A 25,688-nucleotide genomic window follows, 5' to 3' on the forward strand; every position below is an offset into this window, starting at 1 on the left:
ATATTGGCATTGAATGCATGATGTTGCCGTGTAACCTGACGGATCGTGGCTTCGACTGATTGGCGCATAGCATAAAGCCGGATACGACCTGCCTCTTCTCCCTGCTATCTCCCTTTTCTCGATGGAGCGAGCGAAAAGGGAGCCCCGGTCCTTGTCGACCGGGCATGGATGAATTTGCATCATATCGCTGTGCTCGCATTCCGCTGGCACAGTGACACGCACGTCGATCAGGGAGGGAGGGAGAGACAGAGACTGTTTCATCGCAAACCGATCCACACAATGCAAGAAGAAAGAAAAATCTCGACGAATAATTGACACGGTACTGCATGACACTTTCAAACCCGTTTTCATCTAGTCCTCGGCTCTATCCTTATAATTTGACGACCACGCGGGAGGATCCGGAGCTTGAGTGAGGATCCACCCGAGCTTGAGTGAGGATCCGGAGAAGCTCCCCATTACTCCTCCATAGCATTAGCAGCGACCGCTTGGATTGGATCCCACATCAACCCCCCACAAAGTCATGTGCAAGTGCAGTCGCTTCGGCACGGATAAGATAGATAGGGGCAACCGGAATCAGGAGGCCGGCTTGGCTTGTGTGCGCGCGCGGTGCTCGTTTCGCTGCACGATCCGTGGCAAGCAACCGGGTTGCTTCGGGGCAACCCCCCGTCAGTTTCGTGTTCGGTCTAGCCTGGCCGGCGGCTGTGACCGACCGACCGACCGATGGGCTGTTCTGTTGGCGCGGCCGCAAGCTTTGCACCGCCACTCGTGTCGCGCGGCGTATTGATGGAACCGCCATGGCTTGTTAATTTGAATTGAACGAACCGACATGGCCTCTCGTCAAGTCCTTCCCGAATTGAACTGAATTATCTCCATAAATAAATAAAGCCAGTAAATGATGCATTATTCCCTTCCTTTCTTTGCCATTCCGCCCATAATTAGGAGAGCAAATGCCTCGGAATTCAGTTTCTGAGCGAAACGACGGTGGCAAAAATGGATGTTTTCCAGCCAGAAACAACGCAGGCTCCTCCCGGGCACGAGACCAGCGGCCCGGCTCCGCTCCTGTCACCTGCAAAATGCCCGAACTGCCCTCCAAGCCTGGCCGCATTTGCACCCGCGATGCACCCGTTAACTACGAGCCAAGCGAGTGTAGGCGAGTCATTTCGCAACCTCGACCCACCTGTCAGAGCACACGTCGGACAGCATCGAGGATAGGGACGACCACGCGGGAGGCCACGCCTCATTTACGCCCGCCACGTCACCGCGCCCGGGGCCTTTAAATCCCGGTCCCCTCTCCCACTCCCCTCTTCGTCTTCTTCCGTGGGATTTCCTTCACACCACAGCCAACCAACAGATTGTAACTCGCTCCGTAAAACAAAGGGGAGGCAAAATAAACCCTAGCCGCGCCGATCGACCGCTATGCGGCCGGCGATCGCCGGAGCCCAGGATCGCCGCCTCTAGCCGCCGCGCCGACCAGTGCCCGCCCGCTCGCCTCCGCCGCCATGAGGCCCGCCACGGCGCAGATCGATCCGTCCCCGTCCCCGTCCCCCGCCGCGCTGGCCAAGTCGCGCCTCAAGCGCCTCTTCGAGCGCCAGGTGCTGCGGGTCTCGCCGGCGGAGCGGCTCCCGCCCGTCTCCGCCGGCGGGGACAAGGACAGGGAGAAGGATGACTTGGAGCCCAGCTCCGTGTGCCTGGACGGCATGGTCCGCAGCTTCCTGGAGGACGGCGGCGGCGCCGTCGGCGAGCGGGCCCCGGCCGCGCGCTGCTGCAACTGCTTCAACGGCGGCGACGCCTCCGACGACGAGGACGGGCCCGCCGCGGCCGAGGCGTCTGCCATCTCCGACGCCGCGGAGACCATCAAGGTAGGTAGTGCGCGTGGCGACGGCCGAGCGCTGATTTTTTTTTCATGATCGTCTTTGCTTCATCGCCGGCAGGCCGCTTGTCGCCGTCGATAACGCCAGGAACGAGCGCACGAACTGAACTGACCGTTCTCTTCCATTTCTCGGTGTGCGCTTTCAGGGCCTCGTCCACTGCGCCAGTCTCCGGGAGCGCAACCTGCTCGCCGACGTGTCCACGCTCGTGGAGCGCCACCGCGCGGCGGGGGCGCGCAAGCGCGACCTCCTCCGCCTCCTCGCGGCGTCCCTCCGCGCCATGGGCCACGACGCCGCGCTCTGCCTCTCCCGCTGGGACAAGTCGTCGTCCCACCCCGCCGGCGAGCACGCCTACGTGGACGTCCTCCTCCCCGCCGGCTCGGAGCGCGGCGACCGCGAGCGCGTGCTGGTGGACGTCGACTTCAGGTCCCAGTTCGAGGTGGCACGGCCCACCAAGGCCTACCGCGCCGTGCTGCAGCGGCTCCCGTCGGCGTTCGTCGGCAAGGAGGACCGGCTGCGCCTGCTGGTGGCCGCCGCCGCAGACTCCTCGCGCGCCAGCCTCAAGAAGCGCGGCCTCCATCTTCCACCGTGGCGGAAGCCCGAGTACATGCGCGCCAAGTGGCTGTCCCCCTACGAGCGCGAGGCGCCTCCTCCGGCGCCGGACGGCCCCGCCAGTGCCAGTGCCAGTGAGCTCGCCGACACCGGCGAGGGAGGCGAAGACGGAGCCAAAGCTTGATTAATCAAGGATCGGCCATTAGTTGATTATTTTTTTCGCCTGGGGAATTTGCAGCGCAGTCCCCGGGCAGGGACCGGATGCAGATGTTTTTGCTATATTTTCGTCCTTTTTCTCTCTCATTTTGACCCTTTTGATGGGTAACGGAGTACTAGCAGTAACTTCCAGTAAGTACGTACCGGGAAGCAAGGAAGAGCAACTAAATAAATAAAAATTTAGTGTTTAGTCCAAATCTTTTTACTATGTTAAATTGTTGCTCTTACTCAGCAGCAGAGCAAATTTCTCACAGCTATGTGGCATCCAGTGGAGAAATGTGATCCTTCTGGAAGGGAACGAGACCATAAAAATGGGGTGAAATCGAACAGTAACCGACCTGTTGCAGATATGGAATGCACTGAGTGGCGAACTGAACTGACATGAGTAATTTGGGGTTGCTTTCTTGATCGGTTTCCGTATTATTGCCCACGCCGGAGGGATGGATGGCGTGCGGTGCAACTCGCTGGAGCTTGCCCGCCTGTGCGGAACAAGATACCCGGGAACTGACTGGCAGCGCCTTCCATTCCCTGATCTGAAATCCTGGGCACGGAGACAGCGATATTCTCTGCATCAGTAAAAAAATAACCATTTTGTGAACTGACCGGGGGGCTGGACTGGAAGCGGCCAAAATGCACGCACCACGCCGATGACGAATTCATATCGGGATGAAGGGATTAAAAGAAGCGTCTCGAATAGTTTATGATAGCGAGGTGGGTGTACTGTGCAAGCGAGGCTCTGCTCAGGTGACGGACGCGAGAACAAGTGGATAGGACCGTCCGTCCATAGGGAGGAGCAGTATTCTACATATATCCGCATCGGTGTACGCGCTCGTTCACGTATTTGTTTAATTCGGCGCCATAAACAAGTGCCGTAAACCCGAATCTTGGCGATAAGATAATCCGGGACGGGTCGGAGGGCCATGCGGAAGCGTAGATCTGTTCAGCTCAGCGCTCGCCTCCGGATCCTCTGCGATCTTTCCCTTGCTCGCGTACGCTTCCCATCGGATATAACGCTTGCTGCATGATTGGGGGAGAGGAGTATGGAGTGGTTCTGGAGTTAACCCTGTTGTCTGTTCTCAGCCTTCTTGCCGTGGAGGTGGAGTAATAAGTTTCTTGATGATCGCCTGGAGAGGAGGGGGTTTCTTTCTTGGACCAGATCGTGCATGTACTCCGCCGTGACGCTTGTCTAGATGCACCCCCTCATGAAGCATGTACTCGCACCTGCTGGTAGTACGGTGAGTGCTATCGTTCAACTGCTGCTGGTTTCTTTAATGGAAATCGCAAGGGCAGAAAAAAAGAAAAAGAAAACGTAGAGCGCTATCTGGACGCCATTAGTGATGGAGTTAAAATTAGCCCTGACAGAACGAACTAGAATATGTCCTACTGCATGTCCCAGTTTTTGCTTGGACTTGGCCTGGAAATTCCGGTCCTGCTCCGGCCACTCTCTGCCCCTCGCCACCGGCCAAGATCTGCACCTTGTCACCTGCTCTGACCGGCCGTACGCGCCCCGCCGCGGGGCATCGATCGATCGGGCTGTGCCCGTGGCAGCACCGCGCGTGCACGTACCTACGGTACAGCAACGCACTCCGGACTCCGGAGCGACCGTACTAGTACGAACGAGCGGCACGGCTCACGCGTCGCCGTCGTGGCCGTAAAATGTCGCGCGTTCCGGCGGCCGGCGTGCGACGGGACGGACCCTGCCAGGCCGGGCCCGTGCGCGAGCGATGGCACGCACGCATGCACATCGCGTACCAGTCGGAGCAGCACGCGCGCGTGAGCGTGACCGACCACCTGCGCTGCGCTGCGGTACGTGTATCGCTGCATGCACCGCGCGAACTGACTCAACAGCCGGCACAGTACAGTACAACGGACGCGCATTTACGTACGTACTCAGTATTCACCTCGCCAAGGCCAAGCCCCCGCCGCGCCGAGGGGGTCGGGTTTCGAACTTGAGATACTCCTGATCACGGGCTCAAGCTCGGAAAGAGGCTTGGGGCGGGGCACCGGCACTGTAGCTGTGGATGACACCGGCTCCACTGCGGACAAGTTGGATGCTGTCTTGGTTTCCTTTTTCTTTCTTTCTTTTTCGCGTCGTCCACTGACGCGGCTTTATTATTGCGCTGTGCCCCGCTGCCCATCACACGATGATTGCGCCCCCCCTTCCCGCTTTCGCCTTTCGCTCTCTCCTCTCTCCGGTCCGGGACGCAAAAGCGGGCGCCCCCTTTTTGTTTTGCTTCTGACCTGACGGACGGGGGAAAAGGGACACGCATTTCTCTCGAGCGAGCGCCACTCAGTGCGCGCGTGGGGCCTCGCCTCGCATCGATCCTGCTTGGCTCGCTCGGTCTTATGATAAGAATAAAGATCTACGGTCACCGGTGTTGTGGTGCGCACCAGAGCTCCCGTTAGAGTTAGGTCACTGACGCTGGCTCGCCACTGGCCGACCATGGCCGTCGTATTGCCCATGCCGCATGCCTGCCTCCGCCTACGTTTGCGCCATCACCGCTTCCATGCACGGGGACGACCGCGTGCCCCGTCCCGTGCAACGGGCGCGAGAGTCCACGGACTGCGGCGCGTCCCCCTTTCGGGGCGCACCCCCGGCTGCGCCGCCCGTAAATGCACGCTGACGGAGCTGCTTGCACTGCACTGCGCCTCTACCGCGTAGCCAGGGTCGCCTCTAGTCCTCTACCACTCGCCGTACGTACGTGCGTGCGTGACATGGACGCCTGCTTGAGTGCACGCATTGATGAGTTCCTGACGGACGCGAGCGAGCACGAGCACGAAAAAAAATCGTATGAATAGTCGTCGCGACCAGCAAGCGAATCATTGATGCGGCCTGCATGGGCCGATCAGCGGTGCATGCATGCACGGCCGGGCCAGCGTACGTGATGTGTGTGTGTGCAACCCGCAGGCTCGTACTACTAGTACTAGGCATGCAGCGTACCGAGTGCTGGGGGACGGGGTACGTTCACTGGCGGCGGTACATCTTTCATCTGGCGCGATGCACGTAGGGTGCATGCGTGGGTGTAAAGCATCTTTCGGATGCCCCCAAGATGAGGCGTACGTCGCCACTGCATGCCCGTGATCGGCTTGTACCACCACGGCGACGCGTGAACAGGAGCAGGCGTTAAGGTGCCGGGCGAAAGCATAAAATACAAAGGGCGGGCCAATGTCGTGTCCCGCGAGACATGGACGTAAAGCTAAGCTAGCTATTGCCATGCTCTGCTCTGAACCCGGCGGTGGTTCTTAAATTCTGCTAGTTTCTGAATTTTTTTAACTGACTAGCTAGCTTGTGAGTGCTCAAGTCCTTGTACGTATCTCCGCCGCGATTAAAAAAGCGGATACGGAAGTCATGGCTTCTCCCTCCCGGCTCCATTTGGCTTATATTTACGCATATATTCCTTTTCTAACGCGTCGTTTTCTTTGGACGGGGTCCCTCCTATCGGCTTCTGACCGAGTGATACATGACAGTATTCTGTCTATGAAATGGACAGTCAGTGATGCCACGCTTATCCTGAAAATAATATTTCCTTCTCAAGGCGCATATTGTTTTCTAGGATATCACATCCCTATCCACAAAGCACAAATTTCTTCCTGCGCCAACTAACCGCATGCATTTTTCTATTGCGCCGCGACGTGGGGTCTAGTTTTTCTTTGCAGAGGAGCAGTAGACATAGTAAACGTTCGGCAGAACTAGTCGTCCGCCCTCCCCTGTGCCAAGCCTGCTTGATGTGGAGGTGCATTCCTGTACAAACTTGGCAACGATTTGAATGCTGCTCTGTGTATGGCAATCGATCGACCAGTGCTGTACAGTAGTACCAGTGCTGTACCGTGGGGCCACAGAGGCACAGCGTACATGTGTATACCAGTGTATGAATTAGTCCAACCGTGCATTGATATGTAGTGACATGGTTGGTGGCGGCTTGTGTGTTTTTACTTTTGTATGTGTGCGCGTGTGTCTGCGTACCACCGAACCGGATGGCAAATTTTGCATACAAAAATATCCAACGGCAAAGACAGTGTGAGCGTCACAATTTATCCATTTGCCGATGGAACTGTGCATCCACCCTGACAGGGCCTTTTGCACGGGATCATCAACAATTGATCTCGAAATGTTATGCGGCGGCGTATTTTCTTCATTAAGGAGTTTTCCCCAAGCTTCATTTCTCAATATCACAGGAGGCCGTCTAAGTGGACGGATCCCCGTTGCCGCAAAAAGAAAAGTGGATGGATCCCCGTTGCCACAAAAAAAAAAGTGGACGGATCCCCATTCCAACACTTAAAGCTCGTTGCGCCCGTTGTAAGCAGAAGAGATCTCGATATACAACCCCTGGCCAAACAACCTAGGAGTTCTCTCTGGTCTCCGATCTCGGCGATTACCGGTCAACAATGATGACTGAAGTTTTGATGCCTTGCATAGTGCTCTGGCCCCCTTTATTTATGATGGTGGCAATGGTGTGGCCTAGAGGAGGTGCAGAGTTGTCTCGGCAGATCACTACCCTTCGCCGCGCTCTGTGGTATCTCTGTCGTGGCGTGCCGAGGTAGTGGGACGCCCTTCGACAATGGCTCCGACTCTCCTAGCTCTTCGATGTGCAGAGTGATCATAGAGCAGCTGGCAAACATCTTCTTGATGGCGGATCTCCTTTCGACAGATCCAACAAAGCTAGCTCCAAGGCTTCTCGGTCCATGATGTGGTGAACTGGTGATGGGCGTTAAGTTCTCGGTGTTGTTGTTTGTCTCAGCTCGCTTCTGGTTCATCTTCTGTTGTTCCCTATAGCTTCTTGTGTGTGTTGGGTCCTATCTATTGTACCCTCTATTTTGTATGTCACTTTTTATTCATAATAAAAATGGTTCAGTCCGTGTAAACCCATCGTAGCACCTGAAAAGAAAATTAGTTTATGATCGATTGTTCATATACAATTGTTGTTAATCAAGCAAGAAGAGCAGACCAACCTCTCAGTCCTCCTTTTTCATCGCTACTTTGTAGGATCGAAAGTATGCCTAGAGAGGGGGGGGGGTGATTAGACTACTTGACTAAATAAAAATCTAGCATTTTCCCAATTTTAAGTCTTAACAGATTTTAGCAACTTAGAACAAGTCAAGCAATCAACCTACACATGCAAGTCTAAGAGTATAGTAGCGAAATGTAAAACAAGGTAAAAGGAGGAGTTTGGAGGGCGCAAACGCAATGTAGACATCGAGATTTTTGGCGTGGTTCCGATAGGTGGTGCTATCGTACATCCACGTTGATGTAGAGTTCAATCCACGAAAGGTAACGGGTGCGCGAGTCCACAGAGGGCTCCACCCATGAAGGGTCCACGAAGAAGCAACCTTGTCTATCCCATCATGGCCATCGCCCACGAAGGACTTGCCTCACTAAGGTAGATCTTCACGAAGCAGGCGATCTCCTTGCCCGTACAAACTCTTTGGTTCAACTCCACAATCTTGTCGGAGGCTCCCAAGTGACACCTAACTAATCTAGGAGACACCACTCTCCAAAATGTAATAGACGGTGTGTTGATGATGTACTTCTTGCTCTTGTGCTTCAAATGATAGTCTCCCCAACACTCAACTCTCTTTCATAGATTGGGATTTGGTGGAAATATGATTTGAGTGGAAAGCAACTTGGGGAAGGTTAGAGATCAAGATTCATATGATTGGAATGGAATATCTTGGTCTCAACACATGAGTAGGTGGTTCTCTCTCAGAAAATGTATGCTGGAAGTGTAGGCATGTTCTGATGGCTCTCCCCACTAATGAAGGAAGGGTGGAGGGGTATATATAGCCTCCACACAAAATCTAACCATTACACACAATTCACCAAACTCGATGGGACCGAATCAGAAAACTCGGTCATACCGATTCAATTCAAAATGTGAACGTTAGGCTTTTCGGTAGGACCGACATGTCAACTCAGTGGGACCGATTTCATTAGGGTTAGGGCATAACGTAATCTCAGTGAGACTGATTACTCAAACTCGGTAGGACCAACTTCGGTAATAAGCTAACCAGGGAGTTGGTCAGACAAACTTGGTGGGACCAATTCGCTCATTTTGGTGAGACCGAAACATTACGAAAGGGAAACAGAGAGTTTGCATTGCAGACTCGGTGGGACCGATCGCTCATCTCGGTTAGACCAAAATGTTACGAAGGGAAACCGAGAGTTTGCAATCCCATCTCGGTGAGACCGAGATCCCTATCTGTGAGACCGAAGTGACTTGGGTTTTTGGCAGTGGGTATGTCAAATGAACTCGGTGGCGCCGGATAGAACATTTCGGTGGGGCCGAGTTTGACTTTTGGTTTGGGACATATGTGGATATGAGAAAGTGGTTGATGGCTTTTGGAGTATATCACTAAGCATTTTGAGCAAGTAAGCCATTAAGCAATACCTAATCCCCTTGTAATAGTATTGGCTTTTCCTATGGACTCAATGTGATCTTGGATCAATAAAATAAAAATATAGAGTCTTGAGCTTGAGCCAATGTGTGTCCTTAGCATTTTGAGGGGTCCACATTCCTAATCCATGCCATGCCAATCATTGAACTTTCTGAAATGATCATCTTGAAATAGTATTAGTTCAATGAGCTATATATTGTTAGTAATTACCAAAACCACCCAGGGATAGTTGCACTTTCAATCTCCCCTTTTTTGGTAATTGATGACAACATATAGATCAAAGCTTCGACAAATGATAATAAGATTTAAATACATCATCATTTTGAGAAGTATGTGATAAGCAAGAGCTCCCCCTAAATTTGTGCATTATTAAAAATTTGCTTTTGAATGTAAATGCACAATCGATTAGGATCATGGGTTACTCTTCCATGTCACATACATCTTGGTGGAGCGCTCAAAGTGATAGGAATTAAAAACATGCACTCATCACCAAGCAAAGTGAATGATCATATAAGGATATAAAAGATAATATCATCCAAGCAAACATTAAAGTATGATATGATCAAACACATGATCATACAAGTATCTCACACAGACATAAAGTATCAAACGGGCACACACAAAAGTTCAACCAAATAGCAAGAGAGACAAAGAAGCAAAACACTCTCTCTCGAAGCCTATGATCTATACATTTCTCCCTCCTTTGGCAACAAGTTACCAAAAAGTTAGAAAATGCATAGTGCTATGTGTCTCTCAGGCTTGGTCTTCGGAAGGTGGTGTAGATAGAACTCCAAGGATGAAGGCATCAGTAGATGTTGTTGGAGTTGGTGGAGTAGCTGCTGGAGGTGGCACTGAATCTGTCACTGTTGGTGCAGATGAAGTAGCTCTAGTATCTGGCACTAGCACTAGCACTACAGGTGACCTCTGACCTCTTGGCACTCGCTGAAAAGCATCCGTAGTTGCCTTCCCTTTCTTCTCCTCTACTTCCTCCTGGAGCTGCTCAACTGTTGTCTGTATCTCAGTGACTTTCAGATCAAGATCATAGAACTTTGTTTCTACAATCCTCTCCAAGCTCTCCTAATTCTGAGTCAGGGTGGCCAAGCCCTTCTCAATCCTCAATGTTGCTTGAATCAGATAAGCTAGTTGATCTTGTTTGCTCTTTAAGAACACCCGAGATGCCTTCTCAACACTTGGCATCTTTGCAGCCTTTTCTGCCTTTGCCTTAGCTCTCTTCTCTTGTGCTTTCACTGATGAAGGGCCATCCTCATTCATCACAACTGTGTTATCTTCAAATTCTGGGTGCAAAGGTAAGTGCATGTGCCCATCTTTGAGTTGATGAGCACCTGAATGTGTGGAGCATACCCACAAGATCTTTTCCGATCTGCTGCTGTCCTCTTTATTGTCTCTACAATCAGACTCATGACTTTGAATTTCTAAGGAACATCAAATATCTGCAGCAGGTTGATGGAATGTCCTCTAATAATCTCGTGATCTCCAGATTTGGGTAACAGAGTATGCCTCAAGATTGTGTTGATTGTAGGCAGACCAGACAACAAATAATGCACAGATCCAAGCTTGTGTGTCTCCAAAGCTTTGTCCAGGATCTCCTTGTACATGTTTGCCATAGAGTTCTGGTCTTTCTTCTTCTTGGCATACACATCCAAATCATCCTCTTGCTCTTCTAGGGCATTGATCAACTTGGCCCACTCATCAACAGTTGACTGGTACCTTGTACCTTTAGACATCCAAACGATTCTACCATCTGGATAGAAATGAGCTGTATAATAGAACTGCATAACGAGCTCATCATTCCATTTGGTAAGCTTACGTCCCACAAACTCATCAACTCCATAAGCTTTGAAGCTTTCATGCACTCCTGGGAAATAGTCTTCATTCTCATCAATGAATTCCCAATCAACCCACTTCATATCACAGACAATTGGGTTCTTGTCAAGCAGAATGGTCTCATAGAAGTCTTGTTGTTCTTTGGTGTGGAACCTGTAATCCACTGCAGTCTTCCTCCTCACAGCATATGGATCAGATTGTCTCCAAAGTCTCAATCCCGCATCCTTCCTGATGTTCATGTCCTCAGCCACTAGATGAGTGTCATTGTGGTCTAGAATCTTAAGTTTCAGTTTTCTCAGCACTTGGGCTTCTGCATCTTCTTCTTCAACTTCAGGCACTGGGGCCTTATTCTTCTCTTCAGCTGGGATGTTACTGGTGCTTCTCTTGGGCTTAGAAGGATTTTGAGCTTGAGTAGCAGCCTTGGGGGAAGTCTTGGGCTTTGATGGAGCAGCCCCTGACTTAATGGCATCCCCCATAAGCTTCTGGGACTTGGGTGCTGGTGCAGCATCCTCTTCCTCTTCATCTTCTTTTGGCTCTCTCATTATAGAGGATCTACCAATGACTCTGGCAGTGGTCTTCTTGACCCTCTCTTTCCTTTTATTTCCCTCTCCAGCAACTTCTTCAGTTGGCTTAGAGGTTTCAGTAGATGAGGCCCTGGCCTTAGACATTGGAACTCTTTTTGCAGGTGCCTTCTTATGCAACCCTGGCTTAGTTGTTGCAGCAGTTCCATACTCTTTCTTCAACACCTTCTTTTTGGAGCTAACTTCCTCCTCAACATCCACATAGTCCTCATCTTCAGAGTCTGAAGTTTTCTTCTTCTTGTTCTGGTGGCTGCCTTGGGCAAATTGCTAGGAGTGCTCCTGCTGCCCTCATCATAGCTGCTTGAGGGACTAGTGCCCTCACTCATCTGCATTTGCTCTTATGACTTGTCCTGACTATCACTTTGGTCAGACATCCTGGCAAGCAAACTGACAGCAGACCCTGTGAATAGATATTGATGAGGTAGAATGGATGAGCATCACAAAGTGTAGAGTTTTTGCAAAACAAATGAATCAAAAACTTAGTTTTAGTTCTCCATAGAAAGCATTTCGGAGCTACCGATTTGATAAACTCGGTGAGACCGAAGTAACTGTTGGAGTCTAAACTAGTGAACTCGGTCAGACCGAGTCATAGTTCGGTGGCTCCGAGATTGCTAGGGTTTCACAAAGAGTCGAATTCGGTCGCACCGATTTGCAATTTTTGGTCAGACCAAAAAGCGCACGTGTAATGGCCTAAGCCAAATCGGTGAGACCGATTTCTACAACTCGGTCGGTCCGAGATGAGTTCGGCGGAGACCTAACCCTAAATTTTCGAATCAAACCTAACCTAAAGGAAGTTTTCTCTGGATAGATTTATTTCATACGTGGTAATGATCATGGCAAAGCAATGTGCTAGGAATCAGAGTAAAAAATTAGCACAAAGATCAAACTCATACCCTAGTTCGGCGGGAGTTCGCTACGGCGACAACAGTGAGGCAGAATCCCGTTGACGGCGATGGAAACCAGCGGCGAGGGGTCGCTGGCGACGAGGAGACAATCCAGAGACCTGAGGCGGCAGAGCAGGATACGCGCGGGCTGAGGAGGTTTGAAGAAATTTCCAAAATCTCACCCATGGGTATATATATCCTGACCCTGTCGGTGTGACCGAGTGGAACAACTCGGTGGCACCGAGATGCAGAATCGCAAGTGGTTACTGCAACTCGGTGTGACCGAAAAGTTCAAATCGGTTGCACCGAGATTGAAAATCTAGATCAACTCAGTGAAATCGGTGTGACCGAAGTGTATGGATCGGTCAGACCGAAATGCACATAGAGGTTTTGGAAGTTTAAGTCTATGACGAACCGGGGACTCCGAGTGCTCCTCACACAGAGTGGTTCGAATCTGACTTGATCAAACTTTGTGATGTAGCATGAATAGAGTTTGAGACGAGAAAAGCATAGATAGCTAGAGGAGGTTCTTAGGCATTCTTGTCCATCCATTTGGCAAAAGAGAAAAACCAAAGAATCAAAGCAACAAATGGATGTCCTCGAATGAGTAAAATATGCAATCAACATGCTCACGCAATAAAATGGCAAATGAAATATGTGGCAAAGCCTGCACAAACACTTTAGCATCTATCAAGCAATTGTCGATGACTAAGTCATCTATATATGAGTATATTGACTTAGGAGTCAAATGTGAACATTTGATCGTAGGTCATACTCATCGTTTAAGCACAAGTGGGGTTGCCACTTTTACATAAAGCATTGTTGTGTTCACACCATTAGAGTTGCTTTAGCTCAATTGATTAGAGTAAAGCTCCCCCTAGATGTGATATCCCTCCTAAGAGGGATGAACTAACCTTGGGTTTTATCGATAACGACTTCATGTAGGTGTTGAAGATGCGGATGCTCAATGTTGATGTAGATCATTTGGAGCAATCCATTGTAGTGAGTTGCACTTTCAATACCTACACGGGTTAGTACCACAAGAAACAAACAAGGATATCCATAGATATAGAGTGATGTACACACAAGATGATGTCCATGAAAGCATTAGGTTACCTTGTCCCTTGTCTTACCAACAAGAGGGTTTGTGACTCCTTGAACTAGTGCAAGATGTGGAAGTTGTTTGCACTTGTCCTTGCCAAAATGATTTGAGTGAAGTATGTTGGCGGAGTCACCCTCAAGAACTCTATAGTTCTTCTTCTTTGGGATCCACGTCATCTTGATGGGAATCCTTGGAGTTGTAGTCGTACTTGATGAAGTAGAACTTTATGTAGTCTTGGGAACCCACTTGACCAAGGCCTTAGGAGCTTCTTCAAATGCATCAATATCCTCTCGAAGCTTTGCCTTTTTGCTTGTGGTCTTGTGGTGGAAGATCATCTTGAGCTTGTGCCCCTTGGGATGAAGTGGGATCATACTTCTCTTGTTGAGGAACAAACTTCGTCTTGGGGTATTGATCTTCTTCCCACTCAACTCTGTTGGCATTGAACTTTCGTTCAAAACCAACACCTTGATTGTTCCGGTGCCTTCCTTGCTTGCGTACAATTTCCTCAAATTGCTTACTTCCGGCAAGGCTCTTGTAAACACCTTTCTCTATAATTCCCTTCAATAAGCTATTTTCTTGCTCAAGAGTAACTTGGCTAAGAGAATCATTAGTGTAATCAAGATAACTACTAGAAGCAACAACATTGGATTTAACATTATTATTGTTACTACTAGAAGAAGAATCTTTCTTACTCTTGTTGCTAGATTTGACTTGTGTCATGTAAGTAAACAAGAGTAAACGCTTGGCAATGTAAGAAGAACTTTTCTTGTGAAGATCATCATTGATTGCTTTTAAGATGCCATGCTCTTGCTCAAGGTTGAGCTTTTCAAAGCATAACTTCTCATGAGTCTTTAAAAGTTCTCGATGATCTTTCAAGGTAGTTTCATGAGCTAACTTAAGAGTTTTTAGCTCTCTAGTTAGACGCTCAATCTCCTTCTTATCACCGTCATTCGTTTTATCTTGATTAGCATGATTAATAGCAAGTTCATCATAGTTTTCATCACTAGAGTTGTCAACGAGTAAATCATCATCACCTAGCAAATCATCTTCATCACTACTGAAATCAACATACTCGAGGTGTGATACCTTTGGGCCTTTAGCCATGAAGCATCTTCCAATTCCTTCATTTGGTGAGTCAAATATGTCGTAGGAGTTTGTTGATACAAGTGCTAGACCGGCAACACCTTCATCTTGAGTATATTCGGAGTCGGAGTGATAACTTCTCTTGGAGTGATTGTCGGAGTCGGAGCGGGATACCCATTCACCAACATGAGCTTGATGTCTTCGTTTTGTGTAGCTCCTTGATGACTTGCCCTTCCTTTCCGAATCCTTGCTTCTCCGTGATGTTCTTTGTTCATAACGATCATCTTTACTCCTCTCTCTTGGTGGTGATTCTTCTCTTCTACTTCTCCTTTTGGGTGAATCTTCTCTTTTTTTGTAGGGGGCCGTACACTCATTGGAGTAGTGCTCGGGTCTCCCACAATTGTAGCAATTTTGTTCACGACTCGAAGATCTTTTGTCATTGTAGGACCTTGACTTGGAACTTCTTTCCTTGCTTCTACTCTTGTAGAACTTGTTGAAGTTCTTCACCATTAGGCTCAATTCTTCATTGAAGGCTTGTTTCTCACTTGATGATGTAGGAGCATCACATGAGGCTTTGTAATCACCACTTGACTTGTTGTGAAGTTCTTCCTTATCCTTGAGTGATGATACGTCCATTTTGCATCATGCTTTTATATCGATATTTATTGCATTATGGGCTGTTATTTCACATTATGTCACAATACTTATGGCTATTCTCTCTTATTTTACAAGGTTTACATAAGGAGGGAGAATGCCGGTAGCTGGAATTCTGGGCTGGAAAAGGAGCAAATATTAGAGACCTATTCTGCACAACTCCAAAAGTCCTGAAACTCCACGGAATACCTTATAATAAATAATGAAGAATCCTCGCCAAAGATGAAGACCAAGGGGCCCACACCCTTTCCACGAGGGTGGGGGCGCCCCCCTAGGGCGTGCCCCCTACCTCGTGGGCCCCCTGGTGGCTCTCCGATGACCATCTTCTGCTATATGGAGTCTTTCGTCGAGAAAAAACAAGGAGAAACCTTTCGGGACAAAACTCCGCCGCCACAAGGCGGAACCTTGGCGGAACCAATCTAGGGCTCCGGCAGAGCTGTTCTGCCGGGGAAACTTCCCTCCCAGAGGGGGAAATCATCGCCATCGTCATCACCAACGCTCCCCTCATCGGGAGAGGGAAATCTCCATCAACATCTTCATCAGCACCATCTCATCTCAAAACCCTAGTTCATCTCTTGTATCCAATTCTTGTCTCCAAGTCCAGGATTGGTGCTAGTAGGTTGCTAGTAGTGTTAATTACTCCTTGTAGTTGATGCTAGTCGGTTTAATTGGTGGAAGATCATATGTTCAGACCCTTTATGCATATTATTACCCCTCCGATTATGAATATGAATATGCTTTGTGAGTAGTTACGTTTGTTCCTGAGGACAAGGGAGAAGTCTTGCTATTAGTAGTCATGTGAATTTGGTATTCGTTCGATATTTTGATGAGATGTATGTTGTCTAGCCTCCAGTGGTGTTATGTGAATGTCGACTACATAACACTTCACCATTATTTGGGCCTAGAGGAAGGCATTGGGAAGTAATAAGTAGATGATGGGTTGCTAGAGTGACAGAAGCTTAAACCCTAGTTTATGCGTTGCTTCGTAAGGGGCTGATTTGGATCCATATGTTTCATGCTATGTTTAGGTTTACCTTAATACTTTTGTTGTAGTTGTGGATGCTTGCAATAGAGGTTAATCATAAGTGTGATGCTTGCTCAAGTAAGAACAGCACCCAAGCACCGGTCCACCCACATGTCAAATTATCAAAGTACCGAACGCGAATCATATGAACATGATGAAAACTAGCTTGACGATATTACCATGTGTCCTCGGGAGCGCTTTTCCTTATATAAGAGTTTGTCCAGGCTTGTCCTTTGCTACAAAAAGGATTGGGCCACCTTTCTGCACTTTATTTACTTTTGTTACTTGCTGCTCGGTAGAAATTATCTTATCACAAAACTATCTGTTACCACTTATTTCAATACTTGCAGAGAATACCTTGCTGAAAACCGCTTATTATTTCCTTCTGCTCCTCATTGGGTTCAACACTCTTACTTATCGAAAGGACTACGATAGATCCCCTATACTTGTGGTCATCAAGACTCTTTTCTGGCGCCGTTGCCGGGGACTGAAGCGCCTTTGGGGTAAGGAAAAAAATTATATAGTGTGCTGAAATTTACTGTCACTTGCTACTATGGAAAGTAATCCTCTGAGGGGCTTGTTCGGGGTATCTTCACCCCGACCAGTAGAGCAAAGAGTTGCTCCTCAACCTACTGAACCTATTGAAAATGAAATTCCTTATGAGTATCCTTTGGGTATGATAGAAAAACTGCTAGCTAATCCTTTTACAGGAGATGGAACAAAGCATCCTGATAAACACCTAATATATGTGGATGAAGTTTGTGGATTATTTAAGCTTGCAGGTATACCCGATGATGTTACTAAGAAGAAGGTATTCCCTTTATCTTTGAAGGGAGACACATTGACACGGTATAGGCTATGTGATGATACGAGATCATGGAACTATAGAAGATTGAAATTGGAATTTCATCAAAAGTATTACCCTATGCATCTTGTTCATCGTGACCGCAATTATATATATAATTTTTGGCCTCGTGAAGGAGAAAGCATCGCTCAAGCTTGGGGGAGGCTTAAATCAATGTTATATTCATGCCCCAATCATGAGCTCCCAAGAGAAACAATCCTTCAAAAAATTTATGCTCGGCTTTCTGAAAATAATCGCACCATGCTCGATACTTCTTGTGCTGGCTCTTTTATGATGAAGACTATTGCATTTAGATGGGATTTATTGGATATAATTAAATGCAACTCTAAAGATTGGGATCTTGACAAAGGTAAGGAGTCAGGTATGACACCTAAGTTTTATTGTGTTAAATCTTTTATGGATACCGATACTTTCCGTAAGTTTAGCACTAAATATGGACTTGATTCTGAGATAGTAGCTTCTTTCTGTGAATCTTTTGCTACTTATGTTGATATCCCTAAGGAGAAGTGGTTTAAATATCATCCTCCCATAGAAGTAAAAGTAGCTGCACCTATTAAACTTGAAGAAAAGACTGTCACTTATAATGATCCTATTGTTCCTACTTGTTATGTTGACAAACCACCTTTCCCTGTTAGGATAAAGGATCATGCTAAAGCTTCAACTGTGGTTTGTAAAAGCAATATTAAAACATATACACCTCCTGAGAAAGTTAAAGTTGAACCTAATATCGCTATTTTTCAAGATCTCTTGTCTGATAATATTGATGGGCATGTTATTCAGTTCTGCGGTGAAACTGCTAGAATTGCTAAACCTTGTGCTAAAGATAAAAATAGACCTATGGTAGGCATGCATGTTATTTCTGTTAAAATAGGAGATCATTGTTATCATGGCTTATGTGATATGGGTGCTAGTGCTAGTGCAATACCTATTGACTTATACAAAGAAATTATGCATGACATTGCACGTGTTGAGTTAGAAGAAATTGATGTTACTATTAAACTTGCTAATAGAGATACTATTTCACCAATGGGAATTGTTAGAGATGTTGAAGTCTTGTGTGGGAAAACTAAATATCCTGCTGATTTTCTTGTTCTTGGTTCCCCACAAGATAGGTTTTGTCCCATTATATTTGGTAGACCCTTCTTAAATACTATTAATGCTACCATAGATTGCACAAGGGATGTTGTTACTGTCAGCTTAGATGATATGACTCATGAGTTTAATTCTCTAAATTTAGTAAACAACACCGTGAAGAAGAATTGCCTAGTAAGGATGAAATTTTTGGTCTTGCTTCAATTGCCGTACCTCCTAGCGATCCTTTAGAACAATATTTGCTAGACCATGAGAATGATATGTTTGTGAATGAAAGAAGGGAAATAGATGAAGTATTCTTTAAACAGGAACCTATTCTGAAACACAATTTGTCTATTGAAATCCTAGGGGATCCCCCTCCACCTAAGGGTGATCCTGTGTTTGAGCTTAAGCCGTTGCCTGATAATCTTAAATATGCTTATCTTGATGAAAAGAAGATATATCCTGTTATTATTAGTGCTAACCTTTCAGAGCATGAAGAAGAAAGATTATTGAAAACTCTGAAGAAGCACCGTGCTGCTATTGGATATACTCTTGATGATCTTAAGGGCATTAGTCCCACTCTATGTCAACATAAAATAAATTTGGAAGCAGATGCCAAACCAGTTCGTGATCCTCAACGACGTCTGAATCCTAAAATGAAAGAAGTGGTAAGAAAAGAAATACTAAAGATTCTGGAGGCAAGTATAATTTATCCCGTTGCTGATAGTCAGTGGGTAAGTCCCGTTCATTGTGTCCCTAAGAAGGGAGGTATTACTGTTGTTCCTAATGATTAAGATGAATTGATTCCACAAAGAATTATTACAGGTTATATGATGGTAATTGATTTCCGCAAATTAAATAAGGCTAATAAGAAAGATCATTACCCCTTACCTTTATCGATCAAATGCTAGAAAGATTATGCAAGCATACACATTACTGCTTTCTAGATGGTTATTCTGGTTTCTCTCAAATACCTGTGTCGGCTAAAGATCAATCAAAGACTACTTTTACATGCCCTTTTGTTACTTTTGCTTATAGACGTATGCCTTTTGGTTTATGTAATGCACCTGCTACCTTTCAAAGATGCATGATGGCTATATTCTCTGACTTTTGTGAAAAGATTTGTGAGGTTTTCATGGACTACTTTTCCGTCTATGGATCTTCTTTTGATGATTGCTTGAGCAATCTTGATCGAGTTGTGCAGAGATGTGAAGAAACTAATCTTGTATTGAATTGGCAAAAGTGCCACTTTATGGTTAATGAAGGTATTGTCTTGGGGCATAAAGTTTCTAAAAGAGGTATTTGAAGTTGATAAAGCCAAGGTTGATGCTATTGAAAAGATGCCATGTCCAAAGGACATCAAAGGTATAAGAAGTTTCCTTGGTCACGCCGGATTTTATAGGAGGTTCATTAAGGACTTCTCAAAAATTTCTCGGCCTCTGACTAATTTATTACAAAAAGATATACCATTTGTCTTTGATGATGATTGTGTAGAAGCATTTGAAATACTTAAGAAAGCATTAGTATCTGCACCTATTGTTCAGCCACCGGATTGGAATTTACCCTTTGAAATTATGTGTGATGCTAGCGATTATGCTGTAGGTGCTGTTCTAGGGCAAAGAGTTGATTAGAAATTAAATGTTATCCATTATGCTAGTAAGACTCTAGACAATGCTCAAAGAAATTATGCTACTATTGAAAAAGAACTTTTAGCAGTTGTATTTGCTTGTGATAAGTTCATACCTTATATTGTTGATTCTAAAGTAACTATCCACACTGATCATGCTGCTATTAAGTATCTTATGGAGAATAAAGATGCTAAATCTAGACTTATTAGATGGGTTCTCTTACTACAAGAATTTGATTTGCATATTGTTGATACAAAAGGAGCTAAGAACCCCGTTGCAGACAACTTATCTAGGTTAGAGAATGTTCTTGATGACCCACTACCTATTGATGATAGCTTTCCCGATGAACAATTAAATGTCATAAGTACTTCTCGTAGTACCCCTTGGTATGCTGATTATGCTAATTACATTGTTGCTAAATTCATACCACCTAGATTCACATACCAACAAAAGAAAAAGTTCTTCTATTATTTGAGAAATTACTTTTGGGATGACCCACATCTTTATAAAGGAGTGGATGGTGTTATTAGACGTTGTGTACCTGAGCATGAACAGGAACAGATCCTACGGAAGTGCCACTCCGAAACTTATGGAGGACACCACGCGGGAGATAGAACTGCACATAAGGTATTACAATCAGGTTTTTATTAGCATACTCTCTTCAAGGATGCCCGTAAGTTTGTCCTATCTTGTGATGAATGTCAAAGAATTGGTAATATTAGTAGACGTCAAGAAATGCCTATGAATTATTCACTTGTTATTGAACCGTTTGATGTTTGGGGCTTTGATTATATGGGACCTTTTCCTGCCTCTAATGGATGTACACATATTTTAGTTGCTGTTGATTACGTTACTAAGTGGGTAGAAGCTATTCCAACTAGTAGTGCTGATCATAACACTTCTATTAAAATGCTTAAAGAAGTTATTTTTCCGAGGTTTGGAGTCCCTAGATATTTAATGACTGATGGCGGTTAACATTTTATTCATGGTGCTTCCCGTAAAATGCTTGCTAAATATGATGTCAATCATAGAATTGCATCTCCGTATCACCCACAGTCTAGTGGTCAAGTAGAATTGAGTAAAAGAGAACTCAAATTAATTTTGCAAAAGACTGTCAATAGGTCTAGAAAGAATTGGTCCAAGAAACTTGATGATGCATTATAGGCCTATAGAACTGCATATAAAAATCCTATGGGTATGTCTCTATATAAAATGGTATATGGAAAAGCATGTCACTTACCTCTCGAACTAGAATATAAGGCATATTGGGCTATTAAAGAGCTCAACTATGATTTCAAACTTGCTGGTGAAAAGAGGCTATTTGATATTAGCTCACTTGATGAATGGAGAACCCAAGCTTATGAAAATGCCAAGTTGTTTAAAGAAAAGGTTAAAAGATGGCATGACAAAAGGATACAAAAGCGTGAGTTTAATGTAGGTGATTATGTATTGCTATACAACTCTCATTTAAGATTTTTTGCAGGAAAACTTCTCTCTAAATGGGAAGGCCCCTATGTTATCGAGGAGGTCTATCGTTCCGGTGCCATAAAAATCAACAACTTCGAAGGCACAAATCCGAAGGTGGTAAACGGTCAGAGAGTTAAACATTATATCTCAGGTAATCCCATAAATATTGAAACCAATATTATTGAAACTGTAACCCCGGAGGAATACATAAGGGACACTTTCCATAATGTTTCAGACCCTAAAAAGGAATAGGTATGTGGTACGGTAAGTAAATCGATTCCAAAACAGTTTTTAAGGCAATATTTCTCCGTTTTGGAATATTTAGAAAAATAGAAAATTAAGTAGCAGTCCGGGAAGGACACGAGGGCCCCACGAGGGTGGAGGGCGCGCGGTACCCCCCTGGGCGCGCCCCCTACATCGTGAGCACCTCGTGTGCCTTTCGGACTCCGTTTTCTTGCACGATACGTATTTTGGTCGGTAAAAATTCACTATATATTCTCCCGAAGGTTTTGACTCCCATATCACGCAAATGTCCTCTATTCTTGTTTTGGGCTGTTCTGTGTCAGGGTTGTCAAGGCCAGGCATCATGTCGTCCCCCTCCTCCAACAACGGTGACAAAGATGCCTGGCTAATAAAGATAGAGCTGAAGAGGGAATAACCCATGGAGATCAACAAGGATGAAGGGATCAAGAAGGCCACGGAGAACCAAGCTCCGGCAACAGAAGACATCCTTCAACTTGATCACAACCTTCTTACCCCAACTAAGATCGAAGCTTTCCAGATGATTGAGTTAACTTGTATTCAAAACAAGTATCTCACAAGTGAAAATATTTTGTTGAAGGAGCATATCTTAGCACTCAAGGGCATTATTCGCAAGCTAGAGGACCTCTTACGCTCGATGTGCGACTATCCATCACCTCCTTCTTCACCAACCAAGGAGATATAATCACATGGGTATGGGCACTCCCCTTGGCAACTGCCAAGCTTGGGGGAGGTGCCCCGGTATCGTATCACAATCACAACTCCTATCTTTACCGTTTTCCTTAGTTCGATCCTATTAGTAGTATTTTGATCTAGTAGAATAAGGTTTATGGCATGATCTAGTTTTAAGTTTTGCTTTATGATCTCTCTATGTAATCGAGTCCATGAGCTATATAATAAAGATTAGTGTTGAGTCAAGGGCTTGATTTTCTTGCTATGATCCTGGGTGAATAAAAGAAAAGAGAAAAAGAATAAGAAGAAACAAAAGTTCATATTGATCTTATTGATAGTAATGACTTCACGTAGAAAGAGTGTGATGATTAAAAGTTGTTGGGAGTTGGCAGACATAGCTTTGGTCATCATTGCAATTAATAGGAAGTAATAAGGAAAGAGAGGTTTCACATATAAATATACTATTATTGACATCTTTTATGATTGGGAGCACTCATCAAAATATGACATGCTAAAGAGTTGATGTTGGACAAGGAAGACAACGTAATGGGTTATGTTTTCTTATATCTGAGATAAGTATGTTGTCATGGATCATCCAACATGTTGAGCTTGCCTTTCCCCCTCATGCTAGCCAAATTCTCAGCACCAAGTAGAGATACTACTTGTGCTTCCAAATACCCTTAAACCAGTTTTGCCATGAGAGTCCACCATATCTACCCATGGATTGAGTAAGATCCTTCAAGTAAGTTGTCATCGGTGCAAAGCAATAAAAATTGCTCTAAATATGTATGATTAGTGTGGGAGAAATAAGCTTTATACGATCTTGTGATGTGCAAGTAATAAAAGCGATGGACTGCATAATAAAGGTTCATATCACAAGGGGCAATATAAAGTGACGTTCTTTCGCATTAAGATTTTGTGCATCCAACCATAAAAGCGCATGGCAACCTCTGCTTCGCTCTGCGAAGGGCCTATCTTTTATTATTATCTTCTACCTTATGAAAGTGTCATGGTGATCTTCACCTCTCCCTTTTTCACTTTATCCTTTGGCAAGCCGAGCATGTTGGAAAGAACCTGATATATATATATATATATATATATATATATAAATAATTGGATGTAGGGGGGCATGAGTTATTATTGTTAACATTACCCTCAAGGTAAAAGGTTGTGGGGCGAAACTATAAGCCCCTATCTTTCTCTGTGTCCGATTAAAACTCCGTAACCACAAGTATTGTGCGAGTGTTAGCAATTATGAAGGACTAGATGATAGTTGAGTATGTGGACTTGCTTTTTAGCTCTGACATAGATTCTTTCTGATGTTATGATAAATTGCAATTGCTTCAATGGCTGAGGTTATAGTTTGTTGGTTCTCAATAAGGTTTTTGATTCATACTTTTGCATTGTGAATAGATCATCACTTGAACATAAGTAATCATATGACAATATCTATGTATGTTGCTGTTATGAGAATAATCATGATGCCCTCATGTCCATATTTTATTTTTACCGACGCCTCTACCTCTAAACATGGGGACATATTTATTGTTATCGGCTTTCGCTTGAGAACAAGCGAGGTCTAAGCTTGGGGGAGTTGATACGTCCATTTTGCATCATGCTTTTATATCGATATTTATTGCATTATGGACTGTTATTTCACATTCTGTCATAATACTTATGGCTATTCTCTCTTATTTTACAAGGTTTACATAAGGAGGGAGAATGCCGGCAGTTGGAATTCTGGGCTGGAAAAGGAGCAAATATTAGAGACCTATTCTGCACAACTCCAAAAGTCCTAAAACTCCAGGGAATACCTTATAATAAATAATGAAAAATCATCGCCAAAGATGAAGACCAGGGGTCCCACACCCTTTCCACGAGGGTGGGGGGCGCGCCCCCCCTAGGGCGCGCCCCCTACCTCGTGGGCCCCCTGGTGGCTCTCCGATGACCATCTTCTGCTATATGAAGTCTTTCGTCGAGAAAAAAACCAGAAGCAACCTTTAGGGACGAAACTCCGCCGCCACGAGGCGGAACCTTGGCGGAACCAATCTAGGGCTCCGACAGAGCTGTTCTGCCGGGGAAACTTCCCTCCCGGAGGGGGAAATCATCGCCATCGTCATCACCAACGCTCCTCTCATCGGGAGAGGGAAATCTCCATCAACATCTTCATCAGCACCATCTCATCTCAAAACCCTAGTTCATCTCTTGTATCCAATTCTTGTCTCCAAGTCCGGGATTGGTGCTAGTAGGTTGCTAGTGGTGTTAATTACTCCTTGTAGTTGATGCTAGTTGGTGTAATTGGTGCAAGATCATATGTTCAGATCCTTTATGCATATTATTACCCCTCTGATTATGAATATGAATATGCTTTGTGAGTAGTTATGTTTGTTCCTGAGGACAAGGGAGAAGTCTTGCTATTAGTAGTCATGTGAATTTGGTATTCGTTTGATATTTTGATGAGATGTATGTTGTCTAGCCTCTAGTGGTGTTATGTGAATGTCGACTACATAACACTTCACCATTGTTTGGGCCTAGAGGAAGGCATTGGGAAGTAATAAGTAGATGATGGGTTGCTAGAGTGACAGAAGCTTAAACCCTAGTTTATGCGTTGCTTCGTAAGGGGCTGATTTGGATCCATATGTTTCATGTTATGGTTAGGTTTACCTTAATACTTTTGTTGTAGTTGCGGATGCTTGCAATAGAGGTTAATCATAAGTGGGATGCTTGTTCAAGTAAGAACAGCACCCAAGCACCGGTCCACCCACATGTCAAATTATCAAAGTACCGAACGCGAATCATATGAACGTGATGAAAACTAGCTTGACGATATTCCCATGTGTCCTCGGGAGCGCTTTTCCTTATATAAGAGTTTTTCCAGGCTTGTCCTTTGCTACAAAAAGGATTGGGCCACCTTGCTGCACTTTTTTTTACTTTTGTTACTTGTTGCTCGTTACAAATTATCTTATCACAAAACTATCTGTTACCACTTATTTCAATACTTGCAGAGAATACCTTGCTGAAAACCGCTTGTCATTTCCTTCTGCTCCTCCTTGGGTTCGACACTCTTACTTATCGAAAGGACGAGATAGATCCCCTATACTTGTGGGTCATCAAGTGACATCTCATGAGAAATAATTCTTCCAATGACTTCCGTTGGCTTGAGATCTTTGTAGTTGGACATCATTTGGATCAATGTGCACACGGTATCATTTTTTCCATCCAAGGCTCTTAGGATCTTCTTGATGATGAATCTATCGGTCATCTCTTTACTTCCTAAGCCGGCAATCTCATTTGTGATGAGAGCAAGCCTAGAGTACATTTCAGCGACACCTTCACCATCCTTCATTTTGAACTTGTCAAGTTGACTTTGAAGCACATCCAATTTGGATTCCTTGACGGAGTCGGTACCTTCATGCATATCAATCAAAGTATCCCAACTTTCCTTTGCATTCTCAAGACGGCTGATTTTGTTGAATTCTTCGAGGCACAATTCGTTGCAGAGGATATCGCAAGCTTGAG

The 25,688-nt window shown here is 45.4% G+C and overlaps 1 protein-coding gene across 1 annotated transcript; it reads left to right on the forward strand.

Moving 5' to 3' along the window:
* The first annotated feature begins 1,307 nt into the window (after positions 1-1,307).
* LOC123084838 (uncharacterized) lies at positions 1,308-2,833 on the forward strand. The gene is made up of 2 exons (XM_044506349.1): positions 1,308-1,859; positions 2,017-2,833. Exons 1-2 carry the CDS (start codon positions 1,500-1,502, stop codon positions 2,602-2,604), a joined length of 948 nt encoding a protein of 315 aa, XP_044362284.1. The 5' UTR covers positions 1,308-1,499; the 3' UTR covers positions 2,605-2,833.
* Positions 2,834-25,688: the final 22,855 nt, after the last annotated feature.

Source organism: Triticum aestivum, chromosome 4A (assembly GCF_018294505.1).
Source record: "Triticum aestivum cultivar Chinese Spring chromosome 4A, IWGSC CS RefSeq v2.1, whole genome shotgun sequence".
Classification (NCBI taxonomy): Eukaryota; Viridiplantae; Streptophyta; class Magnoliopsida; order Poales; family Poaceae; genus Triticum; species Triticum aestivum.

What these genes read in the sequence shown, in the direction of transcription:
- LOC123084838 (XM_044506349.1), top strand. Translation starts at nt 1,500, where the DNA reads ATGAGGCCCGCCACGGCGCAGATCGATCCGTCCCCGTCCCCGTCCCCC. An exon ending in ACGCCGCGGAGACCATCAAG is followed by an intron (nt 1,860 to 2,016) that starts GTAGGTAGTGCG and finishes GTGCGCTTTCAG; the next exon opens with GGCCTCGTCCACTGCGCCAG.